General features: G+C 40.7%; 1 protein-coding gene across 1 annotated transcript; it reads left to right on the top strand.

Annotated features, from left to right (window-relative positions):
* Positions 1 to 296: 296 nt before the first annotated feature.
* LOC310930286 (excitatory amino acid transporter 2-like) lies at positions 297 to 11,670 on the top strand (the record flags this gene model as incomplete). The annotated part of the gene is made up of 11 exons (XM_083893215.1): positions 297 to 334; positions 2,462 to 2,601; positions 4,430 to 4,582; positions 4,808 to 5,058; positions 5,368 to 5,515; positions 5,982 to 6,108; positions 6,236 to 6,469; positions 6,556 to 6,750; positions 7,926 to 8,060; positions 8,171 to 8,447; positions 11,138 to 11,670. 11 exons carry the CDS (start codon positions 297 to 299, stop codon positions 11,207 to 11,209), a joined length of 1,770 nt encoding a protein of 589 aa, XP_083749341.1. The 3' UTR covers positions 11,210 to 11,670.
* Positions 11,671 to 23,697: the final 12,027 nt, after the last annotated feature.

Here is a 23,697-nt window from a genome sequence, read left to right as displayed (position 1 = left end):
CATCAGGATGGGGGCAATTGAGGTTGTTGAATGGGTCGCGCGTCTGGACTGTGTTGACTCGCTCCTCTCTGGATGTTCTGGACGAGCTCGTGGACAGCTGACCGCTTCTATCTGTCAATAGCAGAGCTCTGGTGGTGTTCTCAGCTGCCGGCTCTACCTCGGAACTTATCCACTAATATCTGGCAACTTTCTTTTTTTTTTTGTTTATGGATGGAGCAGTTGGGATACTGCTAAAAACTTTTATTTTGTGCTGATTCACTCTTGAATACCAAAGGCCGGAGTTTTGATCCTTGTCAATGTATATAGCACTTACCTCAACTCCACCAGAAATGAAGTAAGTCCTATCCATCCATTTATATTACTAAGGGTAATGCACTTTTACTCGACTCCATTCATTGAAATGATTAATTACACATATACTTTACAATTTATGTCAAAGTTAAAGGTTGATTTGCATCAACATAAATCGGTCAAACTCTGTTTATTGAGTCAATGGCAAATTGTATAATAATTTGCTTTCTTTCAGGTCATATTTCATGTCCCCTAGTTGGACAACAGGTGAAGGATCATTAACATCTTGTTAAATTTATTATAGCTTCAAGGTCTTGTGGTGAATAAAATACCTGGCCAAGATTACCTCAGTTATGGAATGATGATAAAATAAGGCTAAGGAGATGACGCCATGTATGTCTATGTCTTTCTGCACCATGCCTTATATTATAATGCTATACTGGATTAATATTTCATAAAAATCAGCTGTAGACACTAATATTAGTGTCTATTATTATTTTAACATTAACTCTTTCAATATGAAGTGGCTTTAATCCTTATTAAAATTGTCAGCATGGCAGATACAATGAATTCAAAGCTCATGTAATTAAAAATATTCCAGTCCAGGAAAATTCAGCAAATCACATTTTTTCAATCGATACTAATGCCATCACATCTCTTTGCTGAAGTGTATTATCCTGCTATAGGCACATCTATTAATGGAGTAACACAAGCCCAGTCTCTCATCTGTCACTGACTTGGTGAAAGAAGTGCTAATGAGACAATCGTGACAGAACCATTTCCGACCTTTGTGACGTTCAACATCTGCTTCCTCTCACTCTCTTTCTCTTGGTGCTAAAAATAATGGAAGGGAGAGAAAAGGGGGGGAAAATTCAATTAACAGCAGTCATCACTCTTATGGAGCGGGACTATATGATCATGCAAATCTTTTCGGGCCGTTTTATTTCTGGGGTTTTAATTATTCAGCCGGCAGTATGAACTAACACAGAGGTAGAAGTGTGATGGCGGCTACTGTTCGCCTGCTGTTTCTGTATTTCACACTTCACTTTGAAATGAATAAGATGAAAGAAGACGGATTCATCATGACCAGGTGGTCTTCCTATAGCTGAGCTTACAATGCAGCCGTACATAAAGCTGGGGGAGGTGTGACTGTGCGTGTGCGCTCTTGTGGAATTGTTGGTGACCACATACACATTTTTTTCCTTTGTCAATATTTTTTAAAGCCAAAATGTGATCAATCAACATGATTGATATCTATGAAGTGCTGTGACTTCATTGAGGACTATAGTGGGAGGGTATGAGGACAACATTAATTTAATTCACCACTGAGGTTTCTGTGTGTGAAGTCGAGGCCATGAACCCCAGGGGTGAGGTGAAAGGTCGGAGTCACATTGTTTCGTGTTTTCTGCTCTTCTTTGTTGTAACCACAACAGACATTTCCTGAGGTTACCGGGAATGAATAGCAACATTGAGATGTATCCGTTAACTGAAAGACCAATTATTTGTCAAAATGTCGAGGAAGATTTGATAGATTATCCCTATTCTTTCTTCTTTTCTTTCTTCCTTTCTATCTTTATTTACATACTCACAATATTGTGTGTGCTGTTTAAGAGAATGTGGTATGATGTTTTTGCCTGTTTTTGATTTTCATTTTTACTGAATTTCTGTACTCACCTGGGGATCTTTGCCAATTGTCGTCACCTCATATAACAATACATAAGAACACTGCATAATACACAATAATATTGCGTATTATATATATGCTTGAATTTGGCAAGTTTAAATTTCTGCTTCACTTTTGTGGATTTGAATACTTGTTGTATGGCATGCATGTAAAAATGAAAGCTGTTGTATCAGAATACTGAGAAATATCTTTACTAGAGTGTAGCAAAACAAAGCACTAAAGAGAACTGCAGATTGGTTTCTGCTGCTACATGTCTACTTATCTAAAGTAGCAGCAATTTTATTAGCAGAAGCTTATTGTGATAATTGATCTGCTCAAAAGGATGGTAACAATCATCCACAGTGGCCCGACAGTTTCCCGAAATCTTCTCACATATTTCACTGTGTCTTAACATGTGGTTTTAAACCTGTATGCACACATGCATGTTTTAAATCTCATTCATTTAATAAGTAACCCTTCCGTTTTTGCTCTGTCTGTCTGCCACAGTGCCAACAGTATGCCTAAACAAGTGGAGGTGAGGATGCACGAGAGCCACCTGGAGCCCATTGAGGCCAGGCCTCAGTCCAAATGTGCCCTAATCTGGTCCAAGATGTTTAAGAACCTTCTGCTCACACTCACCATACTTGGTAAGTCACCTCATTAATGTTACCACTTTTATCTTTCTTTCTAATTTCCTTAAGGAACTAATGCAATACAAAAAAGGGCATATTAAAAAAAAAAAAGGAAAAGAAAAAAACATTTGGCAGCACCACTGAGATCAGTGTGCTGTTAAATCAGAGCTCGATGACAACGCGTCATGGTATGTGGAGGAGATGCCATCTGTGCCTGCTCACTTTATCAGGCAGTGAGATGACTGGGCACCCTGACCTTCCCCAGCTCTGTGCCACCTGTTGCTGTCATCAGCTCGCTGCATTACCAGACACCCAAACAGTGGTGCATGAAAAATACTGTGATTATAGCAGTGGCTCACTGCGCCACAGGGAGACGTTTAATGAAAAGAGGAAAGGGCACGAAAGTACGGATGCTGCTTCTGGTTAAAGGCCTTTAATCAGATTTATATTAATCCTGCAGAGATCATTTCAGTAATACAGTCTCCTCTGTGTCTCACTGTTTTACTAGGTTGTGAACTCATTAGCAGCATGTTGTGTGTTCATAATTCCTTTTTGTAGCTCTCTATCTGTATCCTGCTTATATTGCACATGTGCACATCTCACCCCACTTGGCAGGACTCATGCAAAAGCAAGTGAGCCATAAATGATCTTGATCATCTGTCACTTGGCAGATAAGAGCTTTGAATGGGAACTTTGCAAATGGGCCACAGGGAAGGCACAGGAAATCGAGTGCCATCCAAAACCATTGAGTGAGCAGAATCCACATGATGCTGCTGTAGATTAGAAGAGATAGATTGAGGACAGAGGACAGTTTATGTATTTTTTTCAAAGAAAGCTGGAAGGCTTTTGATTCCACTGTGTTAGTAAAGGCTGTCCCGTGCGGTGTGATGATGATCTTTGGCTGTGGTAGCAGAGGAAGTGCGGCCGCAGGGAGAGTGAGAAAGACATTTAGTACATGTCATGTACATGTACTAAATTGAAACTATCATTATATAACTATATTTCAGTATGGCCCAAACTGGCCAAGGCTCCACAGATCCCAACCCTGGGCTTTGACCCAAAAATTATTAGAAAAGCTCATGGAATGGCACTTCCAAGTATACCTTGTTTTGTTTTTTTGTGGTAAAGTGGATAACATCTAATACTAGCAAAGTGTAAGGGGGCATGTCACCACCTAGTGTAGTATAGGTGACCACACGCCATTCAAGAAAGTGATTCCCACTAGTGCTAGAACACTTAAACAGCATAAATAGCTTGATGTAACTGCATGGAAATGTACATGTATGAGTATATTAAATCAACAACGACCGTCTTCATAAGTGAATGGATGAAATAGGTTGTGGTAGAAAATGGGGTTAGAAAAACCCCATGTATAACAGAATTACCCCAGCAATGCACAAGCTGAGTCTGAGATAAGGGTCAACTGTTTTTATTTTCCCCTCTATTGAATGCTAATATTGTTGGGGTTTTTTTCACCTAAAAAAAAAATCTCAAAGATTCTGGGTTTATAAAATTTACTGATGCTTCATCTGTTGCTTCTTCCCAGCTTTTAGAGAGCCTGAGAGATCCTCCTTCAACTTTACTCTCTCTTTTATCAAGTTTCGTCCATAAGCATGTAGCAGGCATCCTCATGTATAGTTCCAAAAATCATCTACATTGATGAAACAAGAGTTGGTTATTGATGTGTTACTAGTTCTTCATTTGTTATTTACACGTGTCAGATTATATCTAGGCTCTGACATTTTATGTTTTATGCAAATATAATATCCAAATCGTCTTTCTGACTTTTCAGTGGGACTGTCATCTATTTTACGCTATTTCACTTTCACTCTTTCCAATTCAGGTGTGATCTTGGGGGCAGTAGCAGGGATGTTGCTTCGTGTTGCGTCCCCAATACATCCTGACATTGTCATGGTGATTGCTTTTCCTGGAGATATCCTGATGAGGATGCTGAAGATGTTGATCCTGCCGCTTATCATCTCCAGTTTAATCACAGGTGCAGTGGCTTTTTTTTACTTTTGCACGCTTTATGTCACTGCAAATAAAATGTGCATTCTTCATCAGCACCTTTCACTGCTGTAACGCAAATTAAATCACACGTGGAAAAAGGCTTGTTATGACTCTAATCCTATACTATCAAACCTGCAGTGTTGAGTCAATATATATTCATTAAATCCAAGTAATTAGCAGGTAAACATGACTTTGCTTGTTTTGGATGCAGGTCTGGCTGGGTTAGACGCCAAATCTAGCGGTCGCCTCGGCACCAGAGCAATGGTCTACTACATGACCACCACTATTATTGCTGCTATCCTTGGAGTCATCTTGGTGTTGGTGATCCACCCTGGCAACCCCAAACTGAAGGAGAATCTGGGCGAGGGCGAGAAAAACGATGAAGTGTCCAGCTTGGATGCTGCCTTTGATCTGATCAGGAACCTTTTCCCAGAAAACCTGGTGCAGGCTTGTTTCCAACAGGTAATGGAGGGAGGAACATGTGGGTTATAAACACACAGTGAAATATTAGTGTTTGTTTGCCTGTGCTGGATGCTCAGACATTGGTGAGTCTGTGTCCTTGGACAGTTTTTTATTGCCTAGCAGAAGATTTATCTCTACTGAAATTAAAATACGCATTCGATCATGAAGATTTATGACTGTGATACAGCCAATGTGAAGGAGCACTCTTTCAAATGAAATCATTGTCACCTCAGTGTCATTTAATATCACAATTAGCCCAGTGTCAACCTCTGAGGGCAGCACTAAGATATTTTCTTCTTTTAACCTCAGATCCAGACGGTCACAAAGAAGGTGGAGGTGGTCGTCGAGGAGTCAATCAATGCTACAACCATGGACGGACTGGTGGCAAACATCACCAAGGAGCCTCAGTTCATCGTCAAAAAGACCCTGCAGTTCAAAAGTGGCATGAATGTCCTGGGTGTGTGACCACATTTTAAAAAGAATGTTTGAGAACGTATCGCATGCACACATGCACAATGCTAACATGCCTAAGCTAATGCATGTTCATCTTTAGGTTTTAGCATGTTAGCATTGGGTAAACACATACAGTATCACAGCTGTATGGAATATAGGTAGAAGAAAGATCATCAGATCACTAAAGTCATCTGGATTCATTCTCTGGGAATCATGAACTCAGTAGCAAAGTTCATGGGAATTCATCGATGCATAGTTGTTGAGATATTCTGGTTGGGACATAAGTGACACCGACCCTGTCATGGCTAAATTTAAAAGGCAACATTTTTCAGTACATTCAAATCTATTGACAGTAGCAAACACCTGATACGTCCGGGCTGTTTCTGGTTCCTTCATGCTAAAATCATCTCAACTGTCAACACACACTGGTATTCAAATTTAAGGATACATTTATGATTTGTCTGTCACAGGTCTGATTGGTTTCTTTATTGCATTTGGCATCTGCATGGGCAAGATGGGAGAGAGGGCCAGACTCATGATTGAATTCTTCAACATCCTCAATGAGATTGTGATGAAAATTGTCATCATGATCATGTGGTTTGTATCACTTAAAAATCTCATTGACTCATTTTGAAACGCATATAGTCAGAAAGAGCAGTTTGTTCCCTGAGTTAGTCCCCTGATATTAATTTACATCAATAATGTAAGCTTTTCATCTCATCAGGTACTCTCCCTTTGGTATTGCCTGTCTGATCTGTGGTAAGATCATTTCCATCAAGGATCTGGAGGTGGTTGGCAGGCAGTTGGGCATGTACATGGTCACTGTAATTATTGGCCTCATCATTCATGGAGTGATCTTCCTGCCCAGCATCTACTTTATTATCGTCAGGAAAAACCCCTTCACCTTCTTCCTGGGAATCTTCCAGGCCTGGATCACTGCCCTGGGAACAGCTTCCAGGTCAGTGTCGTGATGGATGGATTAACAGATAGATGGAAGCTTCTTTATTTATATTCAGACTAACCCTCTTCTGCTTTTCCCTCCAGTGCTGGTACACTGCCTGTCACCTTCCGTTGTCTTGAGGAAAACTTGGGCATTGACAAAAGAGTCACTCGTTTCGTGCTCCCAGTCGGTGCCACCATCAACATGGATGGGACTGCTCTGTATGAGGCTGTGGCTGCCATCTTCATTGCCCAAATGAATGGCATTCACCTTGACATGGGTCAGATTGTCACTGTCAGGTCAGGAAACACCTGCAATAGTTTGTTTTTTTTTGTACCTAAAAAGATTAATTTGCTCGATGCCATTTACTCGGTTTAAATGAAAAGCTTACTTTAAAGGTTTGGTCTTGTGTGAAATATCAGTTTCGACATTGGAAAATAAGTATAGTCTTAATAATTGGACTCTGTGCAAGGTTTTATTGGAACTGCATGAACAAAAGAAAGCTCCATAGTCATCTAAGATTTGACATTCCCACTCTCATGAAAGAGTTCACAAGATTTTTATTAGGACTATAGCAGTATTTTGAATGTCGTATCACCTGGCGACATTCCCGCAATGCTTGTATTATGTCAAGATGATGGAGGCAAGAGCAACATTGTATTAGTCAAGCAACACAGGTGCAAACAAGTTGGAGTATGACTTTGTGAAAACACTTCATGAAAAGATTCAGAAGTGAAAACCTGGTCATTCAGGAGTTTGACGGGGATTAATGCTTCTTGCCCCCCCACCCACCCCTGCGCTGCTGCTGTATAAACACAAAGGCTCCCTCAGTCAGGTCTAAAAAGTATTGCTCAATGGAGAACATTTTCAGATGAAGGATGCAGCATACGAATGATCTCACTTTATTCCTGTTCAGGAAGACCTAACAGAGGCAGAATAATCTACGACAAAAATCGTGACGCATTGCCGACTTAAATGGAGCCTTAGTGATTTAGTTAATCAAAAGGTAATAGCCTTTTATAGATGAGGACAACCAAAATTGATAAAAAAATAGTTGACAAATTCCAGTGGGGCACATCAACAAGGAGAAAGCAACATAAATACAAACCACTTGCTTTTTCTCACATATCTGTATCTAACTTCCTCCCAACACTCCTCTGTTAATTGAGTGAGTTGAGGAAGGGTGACCTTTAGCTTGACATTTTAATGTTGCATCAATCCATGAAGGCTCATATTAACAGATTGCGTTTCACATATTTAAACCTCTCTTCATGTGCGATGGAGGACCCACTCTGGTGTTCCTCAGTTGGTGCTCGATGCAAAAGCACCATAGAGGGCGTGAATGTTTTCATCTGCGGTAATTTAACATTCATATGCATCTGAAGATGGTGAAGAGGAGGATATTATTAGGTGTAGGGGATTTTGGAGAATGTGACCTGAGGCTGATTTGAGGCCATTTTGGTTTTTTATCCAGTCTTACAGCTACTCTGGCCAGTGTAGGAGCAGCCAGTATTCCCAGTGCTGGCCTGGTGACCATGCTGTTGATCCTGACTGCTGTAGGCTTGCCAACGCAAGACATCAGTCTGTTGGTCGCTGTCGACTGGCTACTGTAAGTTTGAACTCAAAAATTTGCATAAAACATAAGTTGTTGTTTTGGTTTTTTTTCATCGGACAATTCCTCCTATTCGTGCTGTCCCTGGTTCCTGTGCATCTTTTCAGGGATCGATTCAGGACCTCGGTGAACGTGGTGGGTGACTCCTACGGTGCAGGCATCGTGTACCACATGTCCAAGGCAGAGCTGGAGGAGCTGGACGCGCACGCGGCTAAATCCGACGACATTGAAATGATGACAAAGAACCAGTCTTACTACGATGACATGAAGAACCACCACGAAAACAATTCCAACCAGTGCGTCTTAACCGAATCCGAATCCGCTTCCGCAACTGCAACCGCTAGCACTACTGCTAACAATTCTGTAGTAGTAGATGAATGCAAGGTACACTTAATGCTTTCTGACATAGAGACGTGTATGTAACCCACTTTGTTGTTGCATGCTCACCCTGCATGTTCACTCATTGCATCTTTGTTTGTTTGCAACATCAATACACCCTTTGTTATTTTACAATGGAAGTGAAGCAAGAGCACAACAGATGCATGCGTATATATGTTCATTTATGGATTTCCCTCTTCTGGGATAGCAGCTTTTGTGTTGTCAGGAAATCGAAAGAAACAAAAGGTTTTCAAAATCAAACAAGCAAACATATATACATACATATACTGTATATTTGATTGCAATTGTGCTTTAAAAAAAAAGGATGAATTTGCTCTTCCACAAAGCTGCAACCTGTTGTCTCTTGGCTCTGACACAAAAGGCACTGCTGGATGAGCTAATCCTCATAATGACGCTAAGGAATTATTTAGCAGCTCTCCCTTCCACCAAAAGTTCACACTACACGCATTTTACATCGTCACATAGACTTTGACGTTTTCAACAGATTTCTTATTTACAGGGGTGCGTTGGGGGGGTTAAAATCCTAAGAGAGTGTTACAGCCAATTAGCAGTTCATACATTTTCCTACGTACTCACACACCTATCGTGGTGCCAGTGACTCATTCCTCCGTTTTTTTTCCCGTTTTTTTTTTGCACTTTGACACAATCTATTTCTGCCTATTGTGAGAACCATGTTGTGAAATGTGAAAACTGTGAAGCAGCTCACGTCATGTAATGCATGTTTGAATGTATTTCAGGCTTTTAGAATAATCTATGATAATTCAGAGCGCTTATTACCACATACACACACACACAGACACACATTGGCAGAAAAGGTCTACTGATGATCCTATTCATTTATTATAGGGGGGAAATTGTTGCCTAGCAACAATGGCAACCTGTCACACAAGCAATCTGTCTATAGTAAAAAGTTATAACCTAGCCTCCATTTATAAGCTGACATTTGCATATCAATGCAACACAAAGGCAGCATCCATCTTGTCTCATTTTTTTCTGTTTTCTGTCATTTCTTCTTATAAATAGATTTATTCCCAATTCTAACCCCATTTCCATACTGCTGTAGAGTGCTTGCAAACTTGCAAATAACAATACATTAATTCTGTAGTGTGTGTACCTTGTTTTTTTTCTGTTTCATATGTCTGTTTTGCATTCATTATTTTTATATTAATGTTTTTGTTTTATGTTTGTTTGTTTGTCTGTTGAGTTTTTGGCCATGATAAATGTTTGGTCTGATCCTAGGTCAGTAAATTAAACTCTTCTCTTAGGATGACCATCATCATGAGCGGTCATACATGGGGATCCATTATTCAGCCATCGTTTTTGTTTTTGTTGTGCATGTTGCAAAGTTGCTTTGATACCTAAGATGCTGTGTTTTAATGGCAAAATAACTTTGTTTTAGGACCAACAATAACAAACAAATGTCTTAAAATAATGATATTAAACCTTTGAGTTATTACGTTTCTCAGTTACCTCTCAGTTTGAGGACAGGAAGAGGACTGGAGCACGATACATTTTTAGCCCTTAATAGTGCAAACAGACTAATGTTTCAACACAAATGTAGCTACATTAAGACACACATCCAGGCTGAAGTGAATGTTTTCGTCAGCGTCAAAGCAAACAAAGACTCGAGACAGGTATTTATAGACAATCTACGTCAGGTGTGCATGTGCTTGATAATCTGGCTTTGAGAATCATTGGACAATGATTCCAGTGGTGGGAGTGTCAGTGGGTGTGGCAACAGAGTGAACATCTGATCTAGATTGTCTGTAATTAACCACTTTTTCGCTAGTTGGCATCTTTACATACTTGTGGTGCTTTTCATTTACAACAGAAGTCAAACTTGAGTTGACCACGTTCCATTTGAGAAGTTAGATAAAAACATGGACACATGCAGAAAAGCCTTAGCCATTGTTAGCAATACCGGTTTAAAAGCAGCATAGCAACATGTCCATTAATTAACATTGAACTGTGCTATGTGTATGACTTCATGTGAAAAATAAGAGTTTAAAATCTGACCTGAGGGGAAATTATCCACAACAAACAAACACATAAGTACTCTACCTAAAAAAGGTTTTCATTACAAAAAATGAAAAAAAGTGTGCATAAAATCAGAAGAATGCAAGAAAAGTGGTGATGTTTTTATTTTTATTAAATCAATCACCAACTATTTTGATATTGAAATTAGATTTCTAAAAAATCAATGCAAATTTTGTGATTTCAGCGAATATTTTCTGATTGGGGGATAAGGCAAAACATTTAAAGATTTCGGGAAAAACGTACAGCCAAATTAAAGCATGTTACGGTAAAGAAAGTAAGATTTTTATATATTTTTTTGAGCAATCACAGCCTCTCAAAATCAAAGAGGGTTCAGGATGTAAGGGTTTAGGCGTTTGCTCTGAAAAGAAGGCTGGGAAGTTATCAGTGTGTTCCAGTCCTCTTATGACATTAAAACACAACCCAAAAACGATACAGCAGGGTCTAGCAGCAAAGTTGCTTTCATTGTCATCCTATATTAAGGTCAGACCATTCAGATTGCATGCCTGAAGCCGGAAGTCCCATCCCATGTTGTTATTATAAGGTTTCCTCCAAAGTTTTGTGTGACGTATGTATTTAAACAGTATATATGTATGTGCCTTAGGTCCAATGTTTAGATTTTCCTGCCTAACTGCTTTCAGGTAACCTCGGCCACTAACGGCTCTGCTGCGGAGTGCGCGATTGTTGAGGAGGAACCATGGAAACATGAATAATGGCAGCACAGAGATCCCCTGCTCCTGGGCTCCACAAGCTTTCCTACCTGGTGATAAAAAAAAAAAAGAGCGAATGAAAAAAAGTCACATGAACAGAACTACTAATTTTTTTATGTAGTTTAGTTTTCTTTTTTTATTAGTCCCTTTTAAAGGTTTTTGTAACTGTCTATCTGACTGATATATAATACTTATTCACTTAACCGTGGAATTATAACAAAGGTATACTTTGCCTGTTAGAGCACAACTATATCCTTTATAGCAGATACTTGCACAACATTTCTTCAAGGCTTGGGAAGGGATAGAAGAGGAAAAAAAATATAGATGGATAAGCTTTTCTCAGCAATACATCCTATTGTTATTGTATAAGATGAAGAATTAGCGGCTGTATTAGATGGGATGCCTTGAAATTATTGTTCAGTATTCATTCAAGTGATTCATTGTCGTAATGCCAGAGGATGAGCGTCGATTTGACAGTTAGAGCATTAGTAATGACACCTTTTTGCTGAACTTTGTTGGTGGGTCAGATACATCCTGAGAGTCTCATCACTTAACTGTCAGAACTGCTCAAAGTCCATCTGATCGCATGTGTGTTTTGGCCCAGTATCACTGACAATTCCTGAGGTCCAGCAAACTCAAAGGCAGGAGAACAATAGCAGACATGAAAAACAACGAGGAGGCTCTGATTTTACTTACTTTACAAGCACAGACACTATATGGAATTACAAAGCACAAATAACATCGAGCACATGTTTTTAACCCCACTTTTGTTTCTTCCTCTTTTTGACTACTGCAAACAAAAGGGACTTTATTTTATTTAAGTCACCCGACGAGTGAGATATAAGACGTGTGTGCCTGCGTGTGTGCGTGCGTGCTTGTGTGTGTGTATGTGTAAAAGAGAGTGGGAGAGAGGCATAACCAAGTCAAGTATAGGGACCAAACAGGCAGAGAATCAATCAACTCACAGGGGCCTTTGAACTGCCTCCATGAAACAACACATTTTCCATTTTTAACATGATGATGTCCATGTAAAACCAGCTGACACAGCAGCTGATGTATTCGCTTTGGATGGCAAAAGCATCAAAATTGAAGGCAAAGAAAAGCACTGCCCTAAATACTGGATTTGAAGGAGCACATTATCATTTTTCCAAAAAGGAAGATTAAAAAAACCTTGTGATGCCATTGAAATTAAACTTAAATTAGCATCTACGGGATTATCATGAGCAAACAATAATAAATAATTGACATATCTGAAAAAACCAAGCACAAACAAAGTTTGTATAAAGCACAAAAAAAGTGGTGGAGCACAAATGAAGCCAAATTACCAATACAGATGATCATTGATGGTGATTTAAGTCAAGCACAATTGTTCCATGTCGACACAGATCATATTCCAATATAAAAAAGATAATTTTAAAACCACAATAAGGGAGAGCGAAAGATACTCAGGCTTGTAGGTTTACTCTTTTACAGGGAATCACGGCGTAATCCTAAAATGTTTACTTGCTCACTACTGGAGCTTTTCACCTCATGAACACAGCCTCTGAACTGCACAGAGGCTGTATCATATTATACATTAGAATAAATGTATAATATGATAATATAATGACAGGAAGGGAAGATCCCCAGCACATACAGTAAAAAAAAAACACACACACACATTTCACAGCACATTCACAGAGGGTGAGTTACTGACAGCACAAGCACTGTTATTGTTGTTTTTCTGAAGACTGACCAGAGTATAAAAATGTGAAGCGTTTGAAATTTATTGTCTAAGTAGCACACTTCACTTCACTGATATCACACTTTCAGGGACGGTTGCGCAGCCTCACATTCATCCAAATCTGAAAACCAGTTAAAATACAATATGATGTTGTTTAGCCACCAGAGCTCACGACTGTTTCAACAAACCCTAGATGCTGCAGCAGAGGGACAAAAAAAAATACAAACAAAGTACACGTACAGTAAAACCCACATACATACAGTATATTCCAGAATGTTGTCAGCCATCAGGATATGAACATATTTGTCTGCACTCATGGCTGTTTCATCTTGTGTAGCGTATGTGAGTGGGAGGTGAGACTCCTGTGATGTCGGTGAGGATTTGATTTCTTTATCTGCGGCAGCATGTCCTTCTCTCCTGGCGCGTTTCTTTTCATTTGTTGCCAAAACGGCAACCAGAAGATGTTCACTTCAAGCACGCTCCACTTCGAGTTCACACCTTAACAAAAACACTCGGTGCAACACCTTGTCCTTTAGAGTCGGTCATTCTGCTGACGAAAAAGAAAGTGTGCCCTAATACAACATGGGACATCTGCTGTGCTCGCTGCACAGACTGATGAACACACACACACACAAATACACACACATTTAAACATACACACAAACACTCTAAAACACTACATTTAGTATTGTAACCACTGACATCTGAAGTCACGTGTTTTGACTTTGTGATCTCCGGGGGGAAAAAAACAACAACAAACCTCTCCATTAAGGAGACAATGCAGACCACAGTGTAAACAATAAGGATTGAGTGTTGGACCGCTACGTTTACGTTCAAACTCGCAGTCTTAGAAGCATGAATAAACTAAAAAGTAATGATTATTTTTTTGCACCACTATCTTGAAAGCATGATATTTTGAAGTGCCTCCTTGCACTTTGTGTACATATTGTAGGTAACAAGACTGTTTTCTTTTTTTCTTTTTCGTTTTCTCTTGGGGGGGCGGGGATGTTGAAATGGTATGTAGGAATATAGTTTCATTACTGTGACATTTTTAATGTAATCCTCTAGTAAAAAAGAAAAAAAGAAAAGAAAGATCATCCGTGTCCTGAGTAAAATTAGATTAGATGAAATGTATAGGGAGGAAACTGTAATAAATTGCTTGTTTTTTTGTTTTTTTTATTCTCTAATAGCTGTTAACTAGTCGTTTTACTTACCTGTCACACATCAATATATACATTTTTTGTATCTAATGTAAGCGTTTTTGAATGTTTGTTCCATGAAGATATAAGCGGTGTGCATTCATTTTCATTGTACCTAAATAAAATGTGTAATTGTTCTGTTCAGTGGCGATGCAGAATTTTCCAGAATTACAGTAATGCTGACGAAATCACTGCTTGCTTGACGATGAGAGGGATAAATGAAGGAGTCGGATTGAGAGTGAGGAAGAGAGAGAAATAAGAAAGAAAGAAGGGAGGTTTCTGCTTTGACAGAGGAGGCCAACATGACTTATTTTGGTGGGATTTACTGTGATAAAGGGTCAAATTTGCCCAGGATGTAGAACAGAGAGCGAGGAATCAGATTACTGTTTAAATTACTGTAGAAGTTGATCTGAGTGAAAGAACAAACATCACGTATTGAGAAGCCTGTTACAGTATAAAGCAACACTCCTCAGGTGACTCATCTGAACCATTTCGTCTTTAAAAAGTGACTTTAGTCTCAGGCGTCATTCTTTACCCCACTGCATGTGCAATTAAAGCTGCAAGTCTCCGACATACATGAGACTGTCTACATGCCACGTTGTCCCTAATGAGACTCTCTGTCATCACCGTCACAGACGTTCAGCAGTGGAATCCCACACGATAAACTGTCTTTACTCCTCATGCTTTTTTTTTTTTTTTTTTTTTCGCTTTCCATACAGAAACTATATTATGCACACACAAATGCCTGGAAACCTACTGAGTTCAGTTGTACTATACTGATTAAATGGATATTGTCTGACACAGTATTCAACAACTCAATAAGAGTCAGCATATCTTTTCTACTGAAATGTGTCTCTTTTGGAGATACTCCTAAATACAGCTGATAACCTGTTTCGCTCCTGCTGACAACATGCTTTCCTGATCTTACTTTTCTAGGCCTTCCTTCTTTGTAGAGTTGTTGTAATTCTGATGTAAAGGCAGATCGTATGTGTGGGAGAGATATACTACTTAGAAACAAAAAGACAAAAAAACAAATAAACAACTGAATTATTTCCTCAGTCTATGGTATACACAAAAAAAGCTGTTTCTACATATCAAGTGTTGTACCTTTGGTGTACATATACAAATATAACTAATAAATGTTGATTCATAACTAAATTCTGGCGGCTCTGTGACTTTTTCTTCACCCTTTTACACAGAACCATAGAACCATATTGGAACAGATGCTCATGTAATCTAGAGTAAATATAAGGAGACCATAAACTTCTTATTTTCCATTTGTAAACATGTCTACACTGCTTTGGTCATTTACACCCTGTGCCGCCCTCAATATATGTGCTGATTATATCTTGGCCTTCTTCTCATCAAAACTCTGGAGACAGTCATCCATTTATCCACAGGTTTATTGACTTGAAAAAAGGGTGAAACTGAGAACACACAAACACAGCATAATCAGACAAATTGCTCTTTGACTACACTATGAACTCCTACTGACTGTACACATAGCACGTAATAAATGAAACCAAGAGACACTAACTTGGTAGCCTATTACATCATGAAATCAACAGAGAATTGCTTATATGCATATTTACTCAAACTTCACAAACAAACTTCGTAAATTACAAATAATGAACTGTAATGATAATACATACTGACGATGCTCCGTTTAGCATAAGATGTGAACAGCTGTTTGCTGATGTAAACAGATTCTGTTTTCTGTGTGTAACATGCCTCCTGCAGATCTCAAACATGGCTTCCTGTTGCCACTTTATGTGGCTCTTAAAGAGACCACTGCCCCCTAGTGGTAGTATTATGAAGTCTCCTAGAACTATTTATCTAAAACTGTGGTAACAGAACACTCCCCGTCTGGAAGGATGAAACCGCCACTACTCAACAGCCCATGGCGCTTACTATGGCTTAATCTCAGGAGCTAAGAGCAGGACTACCTCTGTTATAGGCCGCATTAACATTTTAGTCCCATCTTTCCTGGAGACTTTGATCTCTACCTTGCGTTCTCTGCAGTCTTTGCTAGGGAAGACTTGCGTGATAAGTCCCAGAGGCCATTCATTCCTCTTTAGTTGGTCATCCTTGAGAAGCACAATGCTTCCAATCTGAAGGTCAGGCTGGGAAGACTGCCACTTCCTTCGTGGCTGAAGTGACGAAAGATATTGCTTCTTCCATTTATTCCAAAAAGTTTGAGACAGATGTTGAACTTGGCGCCACTGATTTTTATGGAGGTCTTTGACCTGGTCACAAACTGGTGCAGAAGGGAGGCTCACTTTCTGAGTGAGGAGAGTTGCCGGTGTAAGAATGAGAGGATCATCTGGATCAGTGGACACAGGTATAAGAGGTCTGGCGTTGTTGATAGCAGCCACCTCCGCCATCAGTGTAGAGAGTGCTTCATGAGTCAGTTTTGATATCCCAAGCTGCAGGAACATTCCAGTCCAGAATCTTTCTTGCTACACCAATCATTCTCTCCCATGAACCGCCCATGTGAGAGGCATGGGGAGGATTGAACATCCATGTGCAGCCTTGGTCCAACAGAAACTTTTCCACAGAAGTATTGTTGATGTTGGAGGGAATCCTGAGTTCCTTGCATGCACTGACAAAGTTGGTTCCTCGATCAGAACGGATTTGTTTCACAGGGCCCCTGATTGCGAGGAAATGCCTAAAGGCGTTAATGAAGCTTGATGTATCTAGAGATTCGATGACCTCAATGTGAACGGCTCTTACACTCATACAAGTAAATAACACTGCCCACCGTTTTCTCTGAGCAAGGCCATCTCGAAGTCCTACGTGAAGACACTGCCCATGGGCCAAAAACATCAAGGCCAACATTTGTGAATGGAGGTTCGGTTGAAAGGAGATCCACAGGAAGATCTGCCATCTTCTGTGTCAGAGATGTGCCACGAAGTTTACGACCTGTGACACATCCATGGATAACGCTGCTCACACGCATTTTTCCGCCAACTACCCAGAGACCTGCAGCACGTAAGGCACCTTCGGTGAACAGTCGTCCCTGATGTTGTGTTTTCTGGTGGTAATACCTTACCAAAAGTGTTGCTAAATTATGCTTTCCAGGAATGATGAGAGGGTTTTTCTCTGCTGGCTGGAGTTCTGCTTCTCTAATGCGACCTCCAACACTTAGCAGACCATCAACTTCGATATAGGGATCCAATGTTTTCAGAGGACTGTCCTTAGGAAGGTTTCCCCCATCTCTTACACAGGCATACTCTTGAGCATATGTCTCTTCTTGAACTGCATGGATGATGGTTTTCTTTTCCAATGATGCCAGCCTTTACAGCTACCGTCTTTGTTTGCCAGATTTGTCTTGAACGAATGGGCAATGTGAGTTAAGCGAGCAATAGTGCACCAGCGTGAACCAGTGAGTTCCAGCTGGAGAACTTAGAAAAGCTTTGAGTCCCCAGACGTTTGCTCGACATTGTTGTCTTCATTGTAGAGACCTGAGGGCGAATTTCTGCATCCAAAGAGGGATTCACCAACTCAAAGGTGTTTTCCTCAGGATTGGCCGGCTGAGGGTGTTTCAAAAACATTGGTCCATGTAGCCAGCTTGTGCCTGAGAGATGTGCAGCAGTGACAGACCGTGTGGCAACATCTGCAGGATTTACATCTGTGGGTACATATTGCCACTGCTCAGGACGAGAGTAGTTCCTTATCCGCTGGACTCGGTTGCTGACGTAAACACACGTCTGGTGTCATTACTGATGTAGCCCAATACTACCTTGCTGTCACTGTAAAAGGTAGTTTCATCCAACTCCATGTCGATCTCTGAAGAGATGAGCTCCGCAAGTTCCACCGCCAACACCGCGGCACAAAGTTCAAGTCTTGGAATTGTATGTTCGGGAAAAGGAGTGAGCTTGGCCCTGCCAATGACAAACCCACATGGACCATTCCGTTGGTATCTGTCACTTTGAGATAAGCCACTGCCGCGATTGCTTTATTGGAAGCATCACAAAAAACAATTAGCTCTCTGCGTGATGCCTCTGTTGGAGAGATTTCTGTGTAGGGCCTTGGGATCTGGAGACTGGTTAAATCCTTCAGTGAGGACCGCCAAGCATCCCACATCTCTTCCATTCCTTGAGGGAGGGGTGATTCCCAGTCACTGTTGTCTTGTGTAAGCTGTCGCAGAATTGCCTTGCCTTGAATAGTGACTGGGGCGATCAAACCCAGAGGGTCGTAGATGCTGTTCACGGTAGACAAGACACCTCGACGAGTGAATGGCTTGTCCTCATCAGCTGCTTTGAAAGTGAAAGTATCAGACATCAGGTCCCAGTTAAGACCAAGGCTACGCTGCAGAGGAAGTGCATCAGAACCAAGGTCCAGGTTTTTGAAGTCATTGGCATGGTCCTCAGGTGGAAAGGCTTCCATTACCTCTCTTTTGTTTGATGCAATTTTATGTAGTCGTAAGTTAGAGCCTGACAGAATTTCTTGTGTCCTTTTAAGTAGGTCTGCTGCGGCCTCGAATGTAGGGAGACTCTATAGGCCGTCGTCAACGTAAAAGTTGCGATTTACAAACTGCTTGACATCAAGGTCTGCATCTCGTACAGACTGCCTTAGACAATGGATTGCCACTGCTGGAGAAGGACAATTTCCGAAGACATGGACCCTCATGCGGTACTCGATGATGTCTTTGTTTGGGTCAATGTCCCGAAACCACAAAAATCGCAGAAAGTTGCGGTCCTCTTCTCGCACCAGGAAACAATGGTACATCTGTTGGATGTCTGCTGTTATGGCCACTGCATCCTTGCGAAATCTGATGAGTACCCCAAGAAGGGTATTGTTGAGGTCAGGTTCCGTTAAAAGTACATCATTAAGTGACACTCCGCTGTGCTGAGCGCTGGAGTCGAACACTACACGTATGTTTCCAGGTTTCCTAGGATGATATACGCCAAAGAACTGCAAATACCATCGCTCCTCATTTTCCTTAAGTGGGGGTGCCACTTCGGCATGATTGTTCTTGAAAACCTTTTCAATAAAGGCGAAAAAGTGCACTTTCATCAATGGCTTCCTCTCAAGACTTCGTCTCAGTGATGAAAGTCGATTCAGAGCCTGGGCCTTGTCTGTAAGGCAATGCCTTGGGGACTTGAACAGCAACGGAGCAACCCAGCTGTTGGTTTTCACCTTCTTTAACCCTTGTTTCATTATTCGCATGAATGAGATGTTGTCAATAGATGGAGCCATTTTGTTATGTTGTTTGTCTTTCATCGCGGGAAGGTTTCTCTGAAGAACACACCTTATGATAATTGGGACTTTGGAAATGGCTGCATCTTTCTTTTACATGAAACATGTTTGGGCAAGGCTCAAAGATGGAGAGGTGTTCCCATCCCGTTGTTCTGGTATAGTACGTGTTCACTGTGGTGGGCTTGTGAACACCGCCCAAGCTGACGTTGCCTACTATCACCCATCCTAGGTCTAGTTCTTGGGCATAGGGAGCATCACGAGGGCCGTTCACCTGCTTTCCCACTTTGTGGACCGAAATGATGTCTCGACCGAGAAGAAGCATGATGGGAGCATTTGGGTCAAGCTCTGGACTGAGGTGAGCCAATGATCTCAGGTGAGGGTGATTGAATGCAGCACTGGGTGTCGGAATCTCAGATCTGTTGTCAGGGATGTCGTTGCATTCTAAGAGACTTGGTAAAGGGAGACTAACTTTCCCATCCATGGTTACGATTTGATAACCTAGAGCTCTTCTCCCTGTTTTCTCTGTTATTCCAGAGCAGGTCCGGAGAGAGTATGGAGAAGTAAGGCCTTGAACATTGAAAACATCAAAGAACTCAGATCGAGCTAGAGATCTATTGCTGTGCTCGTCGATGATCGCGTAGACCTTCAAAGCTCTTGCTTGATGGCCAACAGGATAGACCGTGACGAGGCATATTTTAGAGCAAGATCTATCTCTCTGATTTTGACCACAAACTTCAGTGCAGCGGGCTGTGACTTCTGAAGCTGGGGGAGAGTCTTGCTCCCCACCATGCTCTGCAGGGGGACATGGCTCTTTGGTCCACGGAACGGGTCCAGGGTGGAGAGCAGAGATGTGATTCTCACTACCACACTCATGGCAAGTTGTTCTGAACTCACAATACTTGGCTATGTGTTGTGTAGATGTACAACATTTATAGCAAATCCTGTTTTCCTTCAGGAATGCTTTAAGTTCCTCTAAAGGTTTGTCACGGAAAGCCCGGCACTTCTGGAGTAGATGAGGCTTTTTATGGATGGGGCACAGTCTTTCAGAATTGTCTGTTCTTCTATCATTTTTGTCTGTAGCAAGATGAGCTTTATGATGTATGTCTGTCTTGTGAACTGAAATTTCCTTCTGTCTAGTTGGTCTTTTCTGCTTTTGAAGGAGCATCAGCTTGCGTGGTAAACTTAAAGCTTGGATCATTTCTTATTGTAGCTTGTTAATGAAGTCAACAAAAACTTCAAAGGGAGGGAAGGAGATATTGTGCTTTAGTTTGTAGCTGGATCCGAGAGAAAGCCACTTCTCTTGTAGGCTGAAGGGCAACTTTTGGACAAAAAGATTTATTCCCCGTGCTGTGTCCAAGTACTGGAGGTGTGGGAGGTTACCGTCTGCCTTTGCTGCTTCTAGTTTCATAAGGAGATCACTTAATTTGTGTAGTTTTGCATACTCTTTATTAGAGATTTTTGGAAAGCTATTGATGCGTTGGAAAAGTGCATCCTCAATTACTTCTGGGGCTCCATAACATGCATCCAGTCTATCCCATATCATCCCAAGTCCTCTACCTGGAAGGTTCACATGGATGGCTCTGATCCGTTTAGCATGCTCAGCTGAATCTTTTCCCAGCCATATGACTAACAGATCAGTTTCTTCGCTAGCTGTCAAATCTAGACTTCCGATTGCATTCATAAAGGACCGTTTCCAAGCTTTGTGGTTGGTCATTGAATTGGATCAAGCCTGTGGTAACCAGCTCACGGCGAGCGAAATATCTGACAAGGTCAGTCATGATAAGTTGGTCATGGTGGGAGTATGGAGATGCATGGCTGGGCGTAGTAGACAAGGGAGGACTGTGGTTTATATACCTTGGTTAATTTGAATGATAAAAACCTTCACCAGTGGTGAAGAGGAGCAGAGCTGGATGCTGTGAAGAGTTTCTCCAAGACTTGATTAAACCAGGCTTCAGCTGTAAAGGACAAGGAATATAATTACACATAAAATATGAACGAAGATTTTACTTCTTTTCAGGAAAACAAACATTTCAGCTAAATATACCAACTGGGTGAGCTGTGAGCATTATACTGTTGTCTATATAGGCGTCTTGAACAAACATGAACAACAATAAAACATTTGAATAACACTGATATTATTCTCCAGCGAAAGCAAGGTGACTTTACTTTGCTAACAGAATACGTGTATATAACGTGTGTGTAATTGTCTATCAAACGTTACGTTTACAAAGTTGTTGCTTCACTGCCGACAACTATATCACATCGAATACTATGATCAGAAATAGAATGGCATATTATCGCCAGTCTTACCTCTCAGTTACGTCTTCCTGCTGGAACTGTAGACTGTGAACCCCGCTAGCTTCCAGGTTTTTTTCTTTCGATTTCTTCACTCCAAACAAGCTTAGCATAGCTTAGCTTTCAAGCTTCAGCACCGCTCTGAATCTCTGACCGGCAAATAATGGGAACTTACTGCTTGTCCTTTCCTTGTTTTTACTGCACGTCCCGATATAATTTAGCACAGTAGAGAACAATCCTGTGTAACCTGCAGGTCCGTTATGTATCCGGAATGTATATGTAGCTTTTCCCCTCGGGGATTTGTGTCCGTGTATCACGCTGTCTGCTAATGGACGCGTCTGTGTCTCTCGGCAGCAACAATGGCGGCGTGTGAACTCTCGCTGGAAACGAGCGCTGTGCATTCTGGGAGTTGGTGTCTTTCGTGTACATGAGCGATAAATACATTTTTCTGCTTTTCTCAGCCAAGAAGGCACTTGCTTCAAATATTATTTCACATTTATACTACATAGATGACCTAGTTTTAATAGACATCCATCTTCTCAACGGTGAAATATCCCTTTAACATTTTTAAACAACAACACACAGGAAGCCTGATGCAAGTGATACAGTGAGTGAGCATAATATAGAGCTAACATCTTTAATTGCATTCTGTACGTGTTCACAAATTGAGGTTAGAACATTCATGATACAACAATATTGTGTTTATGTTAAATCGAAATGGAGTTGTGAAGACAAATGAAAAATATTGGTTTCATCGAAGGAAAAAGTGGGGGAAAAAAGTTGGTATTTTTGACACAGTGCCATGTTTTTTGCTCTTCTTCAGGGCATCAAATGAAGCAAATAATAATAAGAAAAAAAGAGCTTATATGAGCTCATGCCAAAAGAAGACATGATGTGTGAAATAATGCATGTTTTTTTTAAGATTGAAATCAAGAACTCCTGAGCAGCCTTGAGTGAATTGCACAATAAATTAATGCTAAACTTCCAGTTTTTGTGCCCCACAACGAGCAATTAAATATCCCCCATGCATCTTAATGCTTTCAGAAAGGCTGTCTTTGTTTCCCGTGTTTAACATGTTCTCGCGTCACCACCCCGGTGCCATGGAAACCTCACTTCCTCTAATGTGAGGGCAATGTAACCATTCGCATCCCCGTTCACTCATCCCCCCACTGGATTGGCTCCTCCATCTTCATGCACACACACACACACACACACTGAGTAATGAGAGAGTGAACACCACATTCCAGCACGTCTTTTTTTTCTTCTATACACATTTATTTCATTCATTCATGACATTACAAATCTTTTCAGTGACATCTTTTTTTTTTTTTTTGTTAAATGGTCATGAAACCTGCCTACACTATGACATTAGCTACACTTCCCCCTCAAAAAGAATCATGGAAGAGCAAAAGCAGGGCAAAAAAAACTGTTTACACTTGCTTCATATAATTCAGCATCACACTGGAAAAACAGAAACAAATAAGCTGTCACACTATATTGACACAGTGTTTGATATACTTAGCCAATGAGAAGGTCAGTAGTAAAAACTGCAGTGGTTTGTTTATGTGTGTGCAAGCACAAAAGCTTAATTCACACCGAAACACTGCAACAGACTTGTTGTGTGGTGACTTTTATTTTATTATAATGCCCCCAAACCCCCATGGTATATTGTGCTCTATTTATTTGATGCTGAAAATCATATATGATATTTAATTCAGCATCTAAGATAAATCTTGTGTCCTCAATGTGCTCGATCTGACACAGTCCAATTATTTCCCCTGCACACATTTCCCTCCCCTTCTAATCAATGTACACACTGTGTACTCAGATTATATACATCATTATCATTCTGCTTATCCCCAGGATAGCAACAGGAATGTCATATCACCATATTGCCAGCTCATTATTGAATTTATACCACATTTACTGACTTCAGTTGTGCACAACTTTTTTTTTGGATGCTACCGATTCATGCAGTTATTGCAAAATCTGTTTCTACTTAAATAACCATGAAAGTAGACACATTCCTTTGTCTAAAAGGAATAAATTAAAAGCTTTCTCCTACCATAAAA

Source organism: Microchirus variegatus, assembly GCF_963457635.1.
Source record: "Microchirus variegatus genome assembly, chromosome: 8".
Classification (NCBI taxonomy): domain Eukaryota; kingdom Metazoa; phylum Chordata; class Actinopteri; order Pleuronectiformes; family Soleidae; genus Microchirus; species Microchirus variegatus.
Note: the sequence above shows the minus strand (reverse complement) of the source record. Positions and strands in the feature narration are given on the sequence as shown.